We start from the raw sequence: 15,719 nt of genomic DNA, 5'->3' as shown, positions 1-15,719 counted from the left end.
GATATTGGCCTTCTAACTCAGTTTCTTCAAACCAGGGTCCTGGTCTGGTTGCCCCTGTCTCCTCCCACTGAGTTTTATCTCCACATAAGTATTGCTCACCAAGAACAGAGCTGTTGACACCACTGGGCCTCAAGCATGCTGAATGCATTGCTGCCAACTGCTCTGCCTTAAGAAGGTTGGAAATTGATGAGGGTGCCACACATTGTTCACCTCAGCCCTTCTGGGCTGGTTGGAGGAGGCCCTCTCATGAATCAGTCAGCAAATGTTTGACCCCTACCAGGTGGTCCTGGTAATATGTGGTATGAATCATGGTCCTAGATGTCTGCCATAGCAAATAAAAAGGGAAGACAGGGAAAGAAGCTGCCGCCTACAGAGTGGCTTGATGACAGCTGCCTCACTAATTTAAAAAGCCATGTGTAGTGCTTCCTATTTCTCACTATGTTTGGGTGAGTGGGAGAGGGAGAAAGATTATATGGGCTTCGTTGTGACACTGTTCTTAGCCAGTGGGTCACTAGATGAGTTTTGGTTTTGTTTTTTAGAAGACGGGATGAGAAAAGAGTGCCCCCTTCCACCTCCAACATGGCATGCCATGCTAGGTGCTGAAGGAGTTCTCTAAGCAGGGATGGAGCACCGTGCGTGTGTGTGTGTATATGTGCACGTGTGTGTGTGGCAGGTCTAGGGGGTCGATGGCTCTTTCCTGCCTCTTGCCCTTGGTATGGGTACCTTAGTGATGCGTCATGGCCCTCCCTTAGGACACACAGCTTCACAGTGCCAGTGAACCCACTCCTTTCGGCTCCTCCTCTGGAATGATAAGCCCAGATGCCCATGCTGCCCGTGAAGGGCTTCTTCTTGAACTGAATGTGGAGGGCATCTCTGGTCCCGGCCATCTGCCAGTGACTCTCATGTGCATTCATGTCCCTCTCTTCTCTCTGTCCTGTCTTCTCTGCCGCTGCCTCTTCTCTGCAGGTACACTTGCTGAAGGACCAGTTGGCTGCTGAGGCTGCGGCGCGGCTGGAGGCCCAGGCTCGCGTGCATCAGCTTTTGCTGCAGAACAAGGACATGCTCCAGCACATCTCCCTGCTGGTCAAGCAGGTGCAAGAGCTGGAACTGAAGCTGTCAGGACAGAATGCCAGTAAGCCAGTGCCCTGCCCAGCCCTGCTTCCTCTGTGAAGGCTCTGGAAAGAGTGTCACTTTCCTTAAGTTTTTGGTGGTGCTTTCTTGGACCCCTGACCTGCCCCTATATTCCAGCAGAAAACATAGGCAGCTTTGTTTCCCCATTAGTATACTTAATGAATTACAGAATCACATGCCCAAAGGAGATCTTGGGTGCCTTCTAATCCAGGCCCAGGGCTGGACTTTGAATGTCCCCGGAGTCACTGCTATGTGCTCATCCAGTCTCTATTTGATAGGGGCTCAGGTACTCTGTGTTCTAGGGCAGCCCATTTCTTTCTCAGAGAGCTTTTGCAATCAACAAACAGTATACTCGGCACCTATTGGGTGTCATGGTCTCTGTGAGCTCTGTGGGAGACAGCAAATTGTTTCTTAATTTACTACTCTGCGCTATGTATTTCAAGACTGTCACATAGAAAAAGCTGGGGGCAGTATATCTGTTCAGTGGATAAGGCAGTGGAATCTGGCTGCACTGCTCTGCTGGGCAATAGCAGAGGTTGCCTGGCCCCTGCTTGAGAAGCTGTCTCTACACTCAGTACCCCTGGGCTGGACTGGGCAGCTGTAGATCGCCACACATTTTCACACCTTCCTCTTGAGCCTTTCCATGGGTTGTTTGCATGCTCAGAGTGTGTGTGGGCTGTGGACCAGCAAATACCCATTGATCACATATTGTGCCAGAAACTGTGATAGAATTTTTTGCCTGTGAGCTCATTTAATCCCTGTAGTTCTGCTGCAGAAAAATGGGATGCCATTTTACAGATGAGGTAACAGACTCAGGGAGGTTAAGTAACTAGCTCAAGGTTATAGGCCTAGCAAGGAGCAGAGCCAAGATTCAAACCTAGATCTGATTGCAAAATTTTGTTCCAACTATACCAGTGGTTCCCCCAAACCATCCCATGAGCTCTTTTAAAAATGCATCTTACCTACTGAGATCCTACATCGTTCTGTCTAGGGCTGGTCTGGGAGCCTGTATTTTTAAAGTAGCCCAGAGGTGTGGATTGGAAACCAGTGCCCTTCACCACTCTGGAAGCCTCTCTGGATTTTCCACATTGTTCATTGAAACTCTGCTCTATCCTAATTAATGCTTATTTACATGATTGTACTAACGGTTACCACAGGCTTCTAACATGGTTCTCTCAATTGGTACCTTTTTCCTACCACTAACCCTATTCAAAGCCTTCAGTGGCTACCAGAACCATCATATGGTTCTTATGTCCCCGCCTTTACCACGTCCCAAAGCTCCTCCCCTCCAGCGAGGTGTGTCTGGAGCTATGTGGGGGCGGGAGGAAGGGTGAAGTGTTAAGAGACCCAAAGCCCGGAGAGGTGCTGCTAAGCTGGTCTGGGAAGGGCTTTTGCAGGGCACGGGCGGGCAGAAGGCGGGCATCCCAAATCAACAACCTTGCCTAACGCTGCCCCTCTGCTACCTCTTGTCTCCCCTGCAGTGGGCTCCCAGGACAGCTTGCTGGAGATCACCTTCCGCTCCGGAGCCCTGCCCGTGCTCTGTGACCCCACGACCCCTAAGCCAGAGGACCTGCATTCGCCGCCGCTGGGCGCGGGCTTGGCTGACTTTGCCCACCCTGCGGGCAGCCCCTTAGGTAGGCGCGACTGCTTGGTGAAGCTGGAGTGCTTTCGCTTTCTTCCGCCCGAGGACACCCCGCCCCCAGCGCAGGGTGAGGCGCTCCTGGGCGGTCTGGAGCTCATCAAGTTCCGAGAGTCAGGCATCGCCTCGGAGTACGAGTCCAACACGGACGAGAGCGAGGAGCGCGACTCGTGGTCCCAGGAGGAGCTGCCGCGCCTGCTGAATGTCCTGCAGAGGCAGGAGCTGGGCGACGGCCTGGATGATGAGATCGCCGTGTAGGTGCCGAGGGCGAGGAGATGGAGGCGGCGGCGTGGCTGGAGGGGCCGTGTCTGGCTGCTGCCCGGGTAGGGGATGCCCAGTGAATGCGCGCTGCCGAGGAGAATGCCAGCCAGGGCCCGGGAGAGTGTGAGGTTTCAGGAAAGGATTGAGATTCTGCTTTGGAGGGTAAAGTGGGGAAGAAATCGGATTCCCAGAGGTGAATCAGCTCCTCTCCTACTTGTGACTAGAGGGTGGTGGAGGTAAGGCCTTCCAGAGCCCATGGCTTCAGGAGAGGGTCTCTCTCCAGGACTGCCAGGCTGCTGGAGGACCTGCCCCTACCTGCTGCATCGTCAGGCTCCCACGCTTTGTCCGTGATGCCCCCCTACCCCCTCACTCTCCCCGTCTCCATGGTCCCGACCAGGAAGGGAAGCCATCGGTACCTTCTCAGGTACTTTGTTTCTGGATATCACGATGCTGCGAGTTGCCTAACCCTCCCCCTACCTTTATGGGAGGAATTCCTTCTCCAGGCCCTTGCTGAGATTGTAGAGATTGAGTGCTCTGGACCGCAAAAGCCAGGCTAGTCCTTGTAGGGTGAGCATGGAATTGGAATGTGTCACAGTGGATAAGCTTTTAGAGGAACTGAATCCAAACATTTTCTCCAGCCGGACATTGAATGTTGCTACAAAGGGAGCCTTGAAGCTTTAACATGGTTCAGGCCCTTGGTGTGAGAGCCCAGGGGGAGGACAGCTTGTCTGCTGCTCCAAATCACTTAGATCTGATTCTTGTTTTGAAAGTCCTGCCCTGCCTACCTCCTGCCTGTAGCCCAGCCCATCTAAATGGAAGCTGGGAATTGCCCCTCACCTCCCCCGTGTCCTGTCCAGCTGAAGCTTTTGCAGCACTTTACCTCTCTGAAAGCCCCAGAGGACCAGAGCCCCCAGCCTTACCTCTCAACCTGTCCCCTCCACTGGGCAGTGGTGGTCAGTTTTTACTGCAAAAAAAAAAAAAAAGAAAGAAAAAAGAGAAAAAAAAGAACAAATGCAAGCTGATAGCTGAGACTGTGAGACTGTTTTTGTCCACTCTTCTGAATCACTGCCACTTGGGTCAGGGACCACAGCCATTGCCACCCTTGGCCCATCTCTCTGGGTGCGTGCCTTGAGCACACCTATAAAAAGTGCCATGTGCAATTGTCTTATCTTTTATGATCTAGGCTTTGCCTAGGGATCACCACTCCTTAACGGGCTGGCTGGGGCGATGAGGAAAAGCTCCTTTGCTCCTGTAAGGCCATAAGTGGCTGTTAACAGATTTTCAAATGCCTGAAGAGATTGCTGAGACCTGCTAGAGTCATATGTTCGGGGAATTAAGTCTTTATCCTAGACAACAAGGTACAGATGCAAACTGCAGTGTTATTGGAGGGTCAATCGGCAAGGATATGATTGTCCCAAAATGGAGTCCATGGACCCTAGCTTTCCTTTAGATTGTATATAAATAAAAGTGCAGTCCTCTTCTAATGGCCACAGTTGGTTTTCTTGTAGCCCAGAAAGTCCAAATTAAAGGAAATAAATTCAGTTTTATGTTAGCCTTCCTTGGTGCATCAGGGCGTCAGTGGAAATAGGATCGGGTGGTGTGTGTGTGTGTGTTTTGTGTGTGTGTGTACACATGTGTTTATATATACATGTGTGAGGGAAAGTGTGTACATATATGTAGGATTGTAACCAGACGGAAAAGAATGGGGATCTCCAGGGTGTTTGAATCAGCAACAGATTTGTGTTTTCTAATATGCATTTAGTTGGAGAGGCATGGTTCTGTTTGTTTTGTTTTGATCTAATTTGCCATTGGAAATAGGTACAGTTACACAGAGAAGGAAGAACCAGGAAAGTGAGATCCATGAAACTAAATGAGCAGCTGTCAGAATCCAGTGTGGCTGAGCCTACCTAGCTTATGAAATCTAACCCAGGGTTCCCTGAGTCCAAGACCACTTAGATTATTAAGATTTTGAACGTCCAGAGGAGTGAAAAGTCTGTTTTCTGGACATAAGCCGGAGCTGAGGATAAAGCCAGAGGCCAGTGGATTAGGTGTATGGAATGTGGATGGAGAGGGCTTGTGTGGGATGTGGCCAGGGAGTGGGTGAGGAAGGCTGCTTCTAAATGGCCTGTAAAAACTTGAGATTGGATAGACGAAAGGAAATGGAGAAATTAAAGAATTGGAGAAACTAGTTATCTGTGTTGCTGACTTTGGGACCCATCCAAGACTCCTGCCCTTGGGGTGTTCCATGGTGGTTTCTTCCTGCCTGGGCGCCACCCTTTCCCCAGTTCAGGCCCTCCCTGGAGGACTAGTTTGTGTATTGGCATCTCCCTAGTGGACCCAAACCAGTGCATACTTGGTGTGTGGAGATGGGAGACAAAGGACAGATCTAGGAGCCTTGAAGGATCACCAGCCACCGACCCTCCATCAGGGCCAACTGGGCAGGAAAGGGAACATTGCAGACCTGATTTCCCAACGATGTCACCCTGTCCTCCCTCCTTGCTTCTTGCTCTGCTAACTCAACTCTGCCTTCCTCTCTTTCATTCTTCTACTCTGCCCTATATGGAGGACAAATGGACACCAGGGGTGCTAACCTTATTGGTGCCTGCCCCAGCCTGCCCCAGGTGCCAGCAGACTCTCGTGCACAGGAGGCTCCCACAGTTATGGAGCTAGGAAAGAATTTCTCTGCACTGGATGGACTGTATATTGGGATTAAAAATTATATTCCTTATATTCCTGCTTATATCAATGCTCTCTCTGTAAAACCTCTTCCTAGCCTCATTTCTCTCAACTGATCTTGTTTAGGCATTGTATTCCTTTTATTTACTCTTTGCTTGACTGCTTCCTCCTAACCCTCTACCCACTAGCACTCTACTTCCTAAAGCTGTTGTGTCATTAACTCTGTTGGATCAACTCTCTGGGAAAAGATTCTGTTAATGTAAGTGCACTTACTCCCTGGATGTTGTCACTAGTCTAGTGGCTTTTGCTAAATAAACCTTTCTTATTTCTAAAAGCTTTTCCATTGTCTTTTCTTGCTGCTTCTATTCCACCTGCTCCTTCTCTCCCCCTCACTTCCACCCCACTTCCCAAGCCAAGTGGCTTCAGCTCTGTGAGATGGTTCCCAAGGGTATGGGATTGAGGAAAGATTCACAAGTTCCCTGTAGGAGGAGAGGAAGATGGTGGCTTCATTTGCACTTTATATAGATCAGCCCTGCGGGATCAGAGGTATCAGTGGTTCTTAACTAGGCATGATTTTTCCTCACCAGGGGACATCTGACAATGTCCAGAAATGTTTTTGGTTGTCACAAAGCTACTGGCATGTAATGAGTGAAGCCAGGGATACTGATCAATATCCTACAATGCACAGGACAGCCCCCCACAACAAAGAATCATCCAGCCCCAAATGTCAGTAGTCCTGAGATTGGGAAACTTGTCTACACCCATTTTTGCCGACTCTGCCAATCCCAGGTTTTTTTAAACTCCAAATATCATTAGAATATGTGGGTAGTAGCAGCCAGTTGGTTTTTTTTGGTTTTGGGTTTCAGGGCTTTTTGTTTTTCAGGTGTTTTTAAGGCAGGGTCTCACTCTGTCGCCCAGGCTGGAGTGCATGATCATGGCTCACTGCAGCCCTGACCTCCCTGGGCTCCATGATCCTCCCACTTCAGCCTCTTGAGTAGCTGGGACTACAGGTGTGTGCCACCACACCCAGCTAATTTTTCTATTTTTTGTAGAGACGGGTTTCGCCATGTTGTCCGGGCTGGTTTCAAACTCTTGAGCTCAAGCAATTCTCCCACCTTGGCCTCCCAAAGTGCTGGGATTGCAGGCATGAGCCACCACACCTGGCCAGCATCAAGTTCTGAGTGCTTGAAAAATTACTACATCATAGATATTTGCCAATATAACTGTGTAATTGTATAATCAAGATTATTCAGCTCATGCCAGTAATCCCAGCACTTTGGGAGGCCGAGGCAGGTGGATCACTTGTGCTCAGGAGTTTGAATCAACCTGGGCAACATGGGGAAAGACCGTTACTAAAAAAAAAAAAAAAAACATAAAAATTAGCCACGCATGGTGGTGAGTGTCTGTGGTCCAAGCTACTTGGGAGGCTGAGGTGGGAGGATGGCTTCAGCCTGGGAGGCAGAGGTTGCAGTGAGCGGAGATCATGCCACTGCACGCTCCAGCCTTGATGATAGAGTGAGACCCTGTCTCAAGGAAAAAAAAAAAAAAAAAGATTATACTATTTCACGGACTTCATGACTAAATGCCTGAAATATGTAGTTGGTAGAAGTCTGAATAGGCCCATTCCAGAAATGTTCATATTGGGGACAAAACAGGCTCCTCCTCATACCTACCTCGGCGGGGATCATGGTATCACTATGACACAGCTCAGCACAGAAGTCCTGACTCATGGGAATGTAGGCTTCCCTGCAAGGAGTACAAATGAAAGGGCAGAGGAGCCTGGTAAAGGAGGGAGTGTTTGAGGAATGAGGAGCTGTGGGATCACACAGAACAGACTTTAGAAAAGCCAGGTCACTTTGGCTGGAACTTTTAGCCATTTTTCAGGCAGAGGATGTGTTAGGCCTGATGCTTCGTCAGGCCCAGGCTAGAGAGAAAGTTGAAAAGGTTAGATCAACTGGGTTCACATGCTCTCTGTTCTTTTCTGGCTAAGTGAACTGAACTGAGTTTTGTATTCTCATCTAGAAAATGGGGATAGTATAAACCACACAAAGCTACTATGGAAAGTAAATGAGATTGTATTTTAAAAGCACCCAGTAGAGAGTGCCTGGCAGTGACCCAGGATACAGAACAATTTCCCTTTTAGGGAGCTTCCTTCTGCCTGCACCTGTGCTGCTCAGTACAGTGCTGGGTGCTTTTTCCTGCTCTGCTAAAACTTAGCTCTGTACTGAGAAAATTCCTGGGGTTACATTGATACAACGTTAAATGTGGAATGTGGAAAACGCCCTGTCTTTAGGGAGAAGACACTAACCACGAGCACCTGGCAGGCGGGATGGGCACGTGCCATGGCACCTGGGCTCAGTCCCTGGCCTGCTTGTTTTCCTTCTCGTGATATGTTCTATGCCTGTTGTACAGATGCCATAGAGAAGGGAGCATGGGGTTGGCAAAGGACAGAGACAACAGTAGCTCAGAGTGAGGATTAAAAAGATTGCCCAGAGCCACTCATCTGCCCTTTCAGGGCACAGGGTCCTGGGAGTGATGTCAGGGCTGCCTGGAGACCTCTGCACACTGGACTGGATAGGTTGTGACCTTGTCCTGGCTCCCAGCCCAGCTGGAGCCTGGCAGTCAAGTGGACTCTGGGATGCAGGCTGGGTGGGGTTGGGGACAGAATGGGGTGAGAAGCATGGCTCGAGGGCACAGGGCCGCAGTGGTCTCACAGCATATGATGCGATGGGGATCGAGCCCAGCCTCCCTCCCACTCTGTGGGGAACGACCACAAATGAGATTTTAGCAGCACACTGATAAGCAGAGCAGCTCTGCTAAGCCACAGATAAGACTCTGGAGGAAAAGCCTTTGGGAGGTGAGGGAGGACCCTCCACACCACCTGCTGGCCAAGCCCTGAGGGAGGCAAAAACCAGGGCGGGGGTTTGTGCCAGGGTCCCTGCAAGGCAGTGCCCACTGCAGTGGAGGGGCTACTGAGTCATCAGGGTGATAAAGCAAGAGGTAAATGAGGCCTGAAAGGATGACCAGCAAGCATTTGGTGCTTTTTAAAAAACACATTACAGTCAAGATAGATGTCTCTGCTGCATCCCTGATGCTTATCCATCTTTCTGGGTCAGATGGACCAGGAGGTTCACTCAGAAATGGAGGCAGAGTCAGGGCTGCCCACTGGACACATTACTTGGTAACAGGAAGCAATAGGTTCCCATGTTTACCTGCCTATTTTCACCTGGCTCAAAGCAGCCAAGAAAAGACGTCTCCTGGGTCAAAACTGATTCTATTTTGCCCCAGCACTGGATGGCTGTTCTAAGTGAATGATGGTAGCGCCTGTGAGCTCAGTCCCGGGTGAGCTCAGCCCCATCTGCCTCTTACCTGCCTTATACTCAGAGGCATATTTTCCTCCACATTCCCCCCTCAGAAGATCTACCATCAAAGAAGCCTTTAAAACTGCAGAGATTCTTCCCCATGCAAATAGGAAAGGGCATCCAGCCCTTTCTTCCCAGGGTGGGGCAAGGACTGACCACATAGGGACCAAGCAGAGGCCAGAATCCTAGAGCAGTGCTTCTCACAGCTGAGCTGCATCGGAGTCACCTGGAGGGCTGGTTAGGACATAGACCGCCTGCCCCAGACCCATAGTTTCTGATTCAGTAGGCCTGAGGAGGGCCTGAGAGTTCCCAGGGGTTGCTGGTACTGCCAGCTGGGCACCTTTGAGAACCTCTATCTTAGATGATTTTCCCAAACTTCAAGTATTGTCTTTATTTTTAAAAGAGAGAAAGGGGAGGGTGTGTGCCTGGTGTTGCTAGGCAACCATTAGCCAAAGGGGATGAGAGCCGGGTTCTGGGAAGGACAGCAGGCTGTGCGGGGTGACCTCAGACTGGACAGAAGGCTGTGACTAACTTTATTGGCATCTCTCTAGAGACATAAGTAGGCTTCACCGCCAATTTGCCTAAGGTGTTCAGCAGGACTATTGAAGGCCTGGCAGCTGCCGGAGGAGAGCCTGTCTCCCAGCCGGGCCTTCTGCTCCTTGCTCCAGAGGGCTTTGAGCTTGCGGTAGTACACCTTGCAGCTGAAGCCCTCCCTGAATCCCCTCTTGATGTGGCTCTTGAGGAAGTCCAGGGTGGGGTACATGCGGCAGCAGGCCACGCACTTGTAGCCATTCTGCTGTGCTGGGTGCCACCTGGAAGCCATTAGGATGTCCTGGGATGTGATGGAGTCCAGGCCATGCCTGGATTTCTTGGTGGCTTCTCGAGGGCAAGTGTTCTCTGGGGAGGAAGAGGACGAACAGATGTTCTCAGCCATGTCCTCAGAAAGGCAGTTGTCCCACTTGCCCTCATCCTGCTGCACCTCTGGGAAGTCATAGGCCTCCAGCTGGCTCTCTTTGTCTGCACACACGAAGTAGCTGTAGGGGGAGAACCAGGGCCGGTAGATAGTGCAGTTCCGCCTCAGCTTCCCTCCGTGCTGGGTGTCCCCCAAGCTGCAGTCTGCAAAGGAAAGGACCAGGTCTGAGTCTCTGGCAGGGAGCAGTGGAGCCAAGGATGCTGGAGCAGAAAGGTAAGAAGGCAAACATCAGGCATGACCTCGGTTACCTCCACCCCACCACGATTGCAGTTCTGAGAGCAGACGCAAGACAGTGGTAAGAGCAGCCAAGGGCATTCCTTCTCACTGCATTCTTTTTCTAGGGGTACAAAGGGCCGTTGGATCTTGGGGCAGGAGAGGCTGGCTGCTTTTAGTTGGTAAGCCTTGGTATTTGTCAAGGCCTTCCCCTCCTAGAGACACCATGTCCACTGACTCCTCTAAGGATAGACACAGGCAGGTGACCCAGCGGATAGCCAAACCGGCGGCCTCCCACAGTCCCTCTTTTCGCCACCCATGGTTGTAACCCTTTTTTCAGCCTCACTGCTCATCTTGATCCCTCCACGGCCCACTCAGCCAGAAACTGCTCTTGCACACCAGTTTCAGAGACAGGAGAGGGGAGGCAAGGCGAGAGCCCCAGGCCTGTGGGTGTCTACCAAAGGAAGAAGGGCCAGATAGGAGGCTGCAGGTGACAAGACCGCGCATGGGGGTCCAGCTTCCAGACACCTCTGCTTCCTTAGGGAAGCAGCCCCTTTTCATCCTTAGCCTCTCACACATTCCCGCCCAGAGTCAGAGAAGTCCTCACCTGGTGAGAGCACTGTGTTCTGTATCCCTTGCCTGACAATGATGCTTTGGTACTGGGGTGGCAGGGCCTGAGCTGGGCTGGATGCCTCAGTGGGTACTGCTGTCTTTGCAATGTCTGGGTTATAGAAGAAACACTGGTGAGCTGAGCAAGGTTGGGATTCCACTTTCTGGGACTCCCCCAGGCATACCTAGGGGCTCAACCTCTGTACTTCAAGGCATCTCAACGCTGAAACAGAACAGTGACCTCTCGAACTCAGCCAGGCAGAGCTATTCTGGATGACATCCTGGGGAATTCTGAATGGGGCCATTTCATTCAGGCCTCAGAAAGATCCTCTGGAAAGTGGGATTTATGATGTAGCCCAGATGACACCTCTCCGCCTGGCCTGCCCCTCACCTAACCCTCCTGCATCTCATCACGCGGATGGCTTCACTCCGCATTGCCAGTCTCCTGAGCATCCTGGGACCCAGAGTCACAGGCTGCAGAGCAATGTTCCATGCCCGCTTTGAGGATTGTCCAGTTGAAACATCTCATACCCAGAGTCAGGGTTCCCGTGGGCCATCACTGCACGGCACACCCTGGAGTGCTAACACTTGGACAAAAAGCTGACCTGCCTCAAATCCCAGAATAGCAGCTGTGTTCAGTTTGGGGGACAAATTTATAAATGTCATATATGTAGACAAATGGATGCTTAGGAGGCCTACTCCACTGAGCAGTACTTCTCCATTTTACTGTGCATAGGGATCCCCTAGGGATCTTGTTAATAACACAGATGCTGATTCAGTGGGTCTGGGGTGGGAACCTGAGATTCTGCATTTCTAACAAGCTCCCAGACGATGCAGATGTTGCAAGTTTAAGGACCGTATTTTGAACAGGGAGTCCTCAGGGTGTCCAACTTTATTCCATGATGTGCTCATCAGTTTACGCTGCTGCTTAGGCTTCTCTGATTTGGCTAACTCCAAATCCTCTCCAAACTTGTCAAAACAGAGCTAAAACTAGTTTCTACTCTATGTAGACATACTGCCACCTTGAGATTTCATGCACAATCTAGGGGGAAAAACTTGATGATAAATGGAGACTGAGGCAGGAGAATCACTTGAACCCAGGAGGCGGAGGTTGCAGTGAGCCGAGATCACATCATTGCACTCCAGCCTGAGTGACAGGAGTGAAACTCTGTCTCAAAAAAAAAAAAAAAAAAGTTTTCCCCTTTCTTCCCTTACGAAAAATCAATACACAGCAGTAACTACTTACCACAAATGCAGCATTTTGAAAAATTATTTTCTCCCCATGCGTAATTTGACTTTCTCACTAAATCGTGGTCCTGTAACATGATCTGGTAGGGTACTCAATTAAAAGCTTCAAAAAAAACCACATCTTTGTGGCCCTAGTGGCACCAAAGTTTACCTGGCAGGCTGGTGGCACGAGAGAACATAATGTCGGGAAAAGCACTCAGGGCGGAGGAAGAGATTGGAGGTCCAGAGATGCTGAGGAGTGAGAAGTTCTCCATATTCTGACCACTGCCGGGGTACAGAGATCACACGCCTGCTCTGGAGAGGCTGGCTGGTTTGTCCAGAGGATAAACATTCTGAGCACAGTTGATGTCACAAGGCACATGATTCCACTACCAACTAGGTTACCCTTTGGAAGATGAATGGAGTCTACTGCAAGCAAGATTAAAATGTGTAAAGATTGTATTTGACTTGCCATTGCCCAGTGGCAGGCCCTGATTGACAATACCCAGAGAGAAGAATGTAGTAGAGATACTATAGTGATGCTGTCTATTTGTCCCCTTTTATCTTTGTTATCATCAGTTTTCTGTGTTGACACTGTCTACCCCCAGCCCTCCAGCCCTGGAAACCTCTGTCCTGTCTGAATAATCTCCTTCCTTTTCTTCTCCTTTATCAGCCTAATCTCTGTCAGCAAATATTTTTATTGTTTTGTTTTAGTTTGTTTTTTGAGGTGTATATATTTTTCACATTTTCTTTGGAAATTCAAATTTGTAAAAGTTGCAGAAATTAGGCTGGGTGCAGTGGCTCAGGCCTATAATCCCAGCACTTTGGGAGGCCAAGGCGGGTGGATCATTTGAGGTCAGGAGTTCAAGACCAGCCAGACAAACATGGTGAAACCCCATCTCTATTCAAAATATAAAATTTAGCCATGCGTGGTGGTGGGTGCCTGTAATCCCAGCTACTTGGGAGGCTGAAGCAGGAGAGTTGCTTGAACCTGGGAGACAGAGGCTGCAGTGAGCTGAGATAGCGCCACTGCACTGCAGCCTGGGTGACAGAGCAAGACTCCATCTTAAAAGCTGCAAAAAATAAAATCAATACAAAGAACACCCTTATGCCCTGTATCCAGATTTTCCTATTAACATTTTACCCCATTTGCTGTATCCGTCCCCTTCCTCCTGCCCCCTGCCCCATGTGTATGTGTATATACTTAATTTTTTCTGTGAACTATTTGAAGGTAAGTTATAAACACTATGTCCTTTTATACCTAAGTACTTCAATGTGTATTTCCTAAGAATAGGGGCCAAATATTGTTTTCAGTGGTTGGTGCTCTTTTTAGCAAGTGACTAAAGCACAAATGGGTGGCTTACTCAATACTATTTTGCTCATTGCTTAAGTCAGTTTGATGGGGAGACTCTGGGACTCCAGAGAGGCAAGGTTGCCTCTTCGTTTCGCTTGTCCTATAACAACCTTGTGCACTAACGAGGTGTGGAATAAGGTGAAAGATGATTGTGACACTTGGAAGATAAGCTGAAGACACCCCTTTCTAGATTATCACAACATGTCAACTAGATACAGAGCAGGGCTGCAGATCTAGATGGCAGGTATGTTTATGCTGCATGGGGAGCTATGGCCGCTCTGGAAATAGTGATGGGCTTGTTTTGCAGTGCTGTCGAGCATGTGTGAGTGAGGTGTGAGTTAGCTTCTGCACGTGAGAGCCCAGAGTTGTCTTCCTGTGTGTATTTATTCACAGTACTGAGACATTCGAAGGACAATGGGAGAACATGATTCCCCTCGTGTTCCTCCCAGATAGCCTGGTTTGGAACATTAGCATGTATTGGAAAGTAAATTGAAGCCACATACTTTGGCAGTTTGGGGAGTATCAGCAATTTCATTTGGTCCATTATGGTGTAGAGAAAGCTCGTGAGTCTGGGCATCAGCTTATGTGACTTCTAACCCTGCTCCGCCATGAGCTACCTGTGTGATATTGGGCAAACCTCTCTGCTACTTGGTTTACCCATGTTATTAGTTTAGACTCTAAACTGGAGTGGATGAACATCTTCCTGGCTAAAACCCAGTGATTGACATGTGGACAGTAGCATACTTGTGAGTGATGCACACAGGACCCCGAGGACTTGGAATTGCATTCTGTCTTGACCCATCACATTTCTCCGACTGCCAACTTCAGACTCTCCCACTGCAACCTCAGACTTAAAGTAAAGGGAGCTTAAAATACTGGGGGGAAATATGGGAGGCAGAATCTCTCAGTGCCTGTGTAGAGTTTTTAAAATGCGACCTGGTTTTGGTTTAGTCACTGAAAAGTTTGTGGGAGCCTGGCGGTTCCAGGGTGCACACCACTCCTTGTAGCAGGTCCCCTGTCTTGTGTGCTGTGTCCTCCCGAGGTATGCTGGTGCTGGTGGCCCAGGCAGGAGGTGACACTCTCAAAGTGACTGGTCACTACGTAAAATGTGTCTTTCTTTTGTTTGTTTCCCACCTGCTTTCCGAGCCCCTTTCTCGGACAGGTAAGATATCCTGTTTTTTTGTGGATGGCTTACATCCCCAGATGCCCTCCTCTGCTTGGGTGTGTGCATGTTGGGGGGTACCGTTGGGAGGGCCACCTGGCTGGGGTCCAGTCATCTCTCTGTCCTCCATTGCCATTATTTTCTGAACCATCAAGCCTCTAGTCCTGAAGCAAGAGAGATAATGTGTGGGGGTCATTAGCGTCATCATCAAGAAAGGGACCCATTGCACGTCCTCAGACATAGGGATAAAGGGACCCTCAGCCAGAGCCCCACTTTCACTTTGAATAGAAGGGCAGTTCTCCGGGTCTGACCTCAAGAGCCCCTGAAGACCACTCCCATAGAGGGAGTTTTGAGTGGTTTTTATAAGTGGAGAAAGACTTGTGAGCAGTTTCCCTACAATGTCAGTCCATCATGCAATTTTTAAGAATTCATATAAAAGTCAAATTCAATTAAACAAACTTATTAAATGCCTACTATCGTGCAAGACCCCAAGCTGGGCATTGTAGAAGATAAACACTTCAGGCGCTATGGCCCTCAAGGACCTTACCATTTTAAGACAAGGTGTATTTACTGGAAAGACTTAGACAAGGGTAAAGGGAGTGCATGGTAGGCTATCTTTACATTACTTAAGAATTCAGTGCATTATAGACTATGTTATGAAGGGTAGAGAGCAAAAAATACAGGAAATCCAAAATGGTGCATAATCCAGAGTTCTGTTTATTACAAAGAGTGTTTTAAAAATAATAATAGCTTATAATTTACTAATCACCTTGACAGGTGTTTTTGGTGCTTGCCTTTTTAAAAACGAGTATGTCTGCTCTGAAAAGTCACTTTAAACCAATAAGGAGACCACCAGGGAAATGTCTGATTTGGGAAGTGGTGGCAATTTGCCTTCCCCAGGCATTTCGTACAGTTTCATTGTTGTCTATTTACTTTCTGGTTTTGGGGGGAAATAGTTAAATGGTTTGGTTTCCAAATCTTCTTTGCTAGTTTGCGGATGACGTGATTAAAGAAAATAAGAAGGATGTGGGACCTGAGAGGCAAATTGTGCCAAAGTGGATGATGTGGCAAGATACACACTTAGGAGAATCATCAGGAGTTGATGACCCTGC

The 15,719-nt window shown here is 49.2% G+C and overlaps 2 protein-coding genes across 16 annotated transcripts in view; one reads left to right on the top strand and one right to left on the bottom strand.

The window, feature by feature from the left end:
- NOS1AP (nitric oxide synthase 1 adaptor protein) overlaps positions 1–15,719 on the top strand; it is a 312,797-nt gene that overhangs the window by 290,429 nt on the left and 6,649 nt on the right. For 10 of the 13 annotated variants that reach the window (XM_063795865.1, XM_016931090.4, XM_016931086.4 and 7 more), the window contains 2 exons: positions 967–1,132; positions 2,613–2,765. In XM_063795865.1, coding sequence (XP_063651935.1) covers positions 967–1,132; positions 2,613–2,765 — 319 coding nt within the window. Of the gene's footprint in view, positions 1–966; positions 1,133–2,612; positions 6,042–12,461; positions 12,542–12,592; positions 14,608–15,719 lie in introns of those variants that run through there. The other 3 variants (XM_016931113.3, XM_016931124.4, XM_016931119.4) reach the window with 3 other exon arrangements.
- Positions 9,586–12,464, bottom strand: SPATA46 (spermatogenesis associated 46). Of its 3 annotated transcripts, none has more exons than XM_009436698.5 (3): positions 12,264–12,464; positions 10,863–10,976; positions 9,586–10,242 (listed from the first exon to the last, which is right to left on the bottom strand). In XM_009436698.5, the coding sequence occupies exons 1-3, from the start codon at positions 12,364–12,366 to the stop codon at positions 9,617–9,619; spliced, it is 843 nt and encodes a 280-aa protein (XP_009434973.1). In that variant the 5' UTR covers positions 12,367–12,464; the 3' UTR covers positions 9,586–9,616. The 3 variants fall into 3 exon arrangements, with proteins under 3 accessions (XP_009434973.1, XP_001174245.1, XP_009434989.1); XM_001174245.7 differs by having other exon boundaries at positions 9,586–10,185; positions 12,264–12,461; XM_009436714.5 differs by lacking the exon at positions 10,863–10,976 and having other exon boundaries at positions 9,586–10,185; positions 12,264–12,463.

Source organism: Pan troglodytes, chromosome 1, assembly GCF_028858775.2.
Source record: "Pan troglodytes isolate AG18354 chromosome 1, NHGRI_mPanTro3-v2.0_pri, whole genome shotgun sequence".
NCBI lineage: Eukaryota > Metazoa > Chordata > Mammalia > Primates > Hominidae > Pan > Pan troglodytes.
Note: the sequence above shows the minus strand (reverse complement) of the source record. Positions and strands in the feature narration are given on the sequence as shown.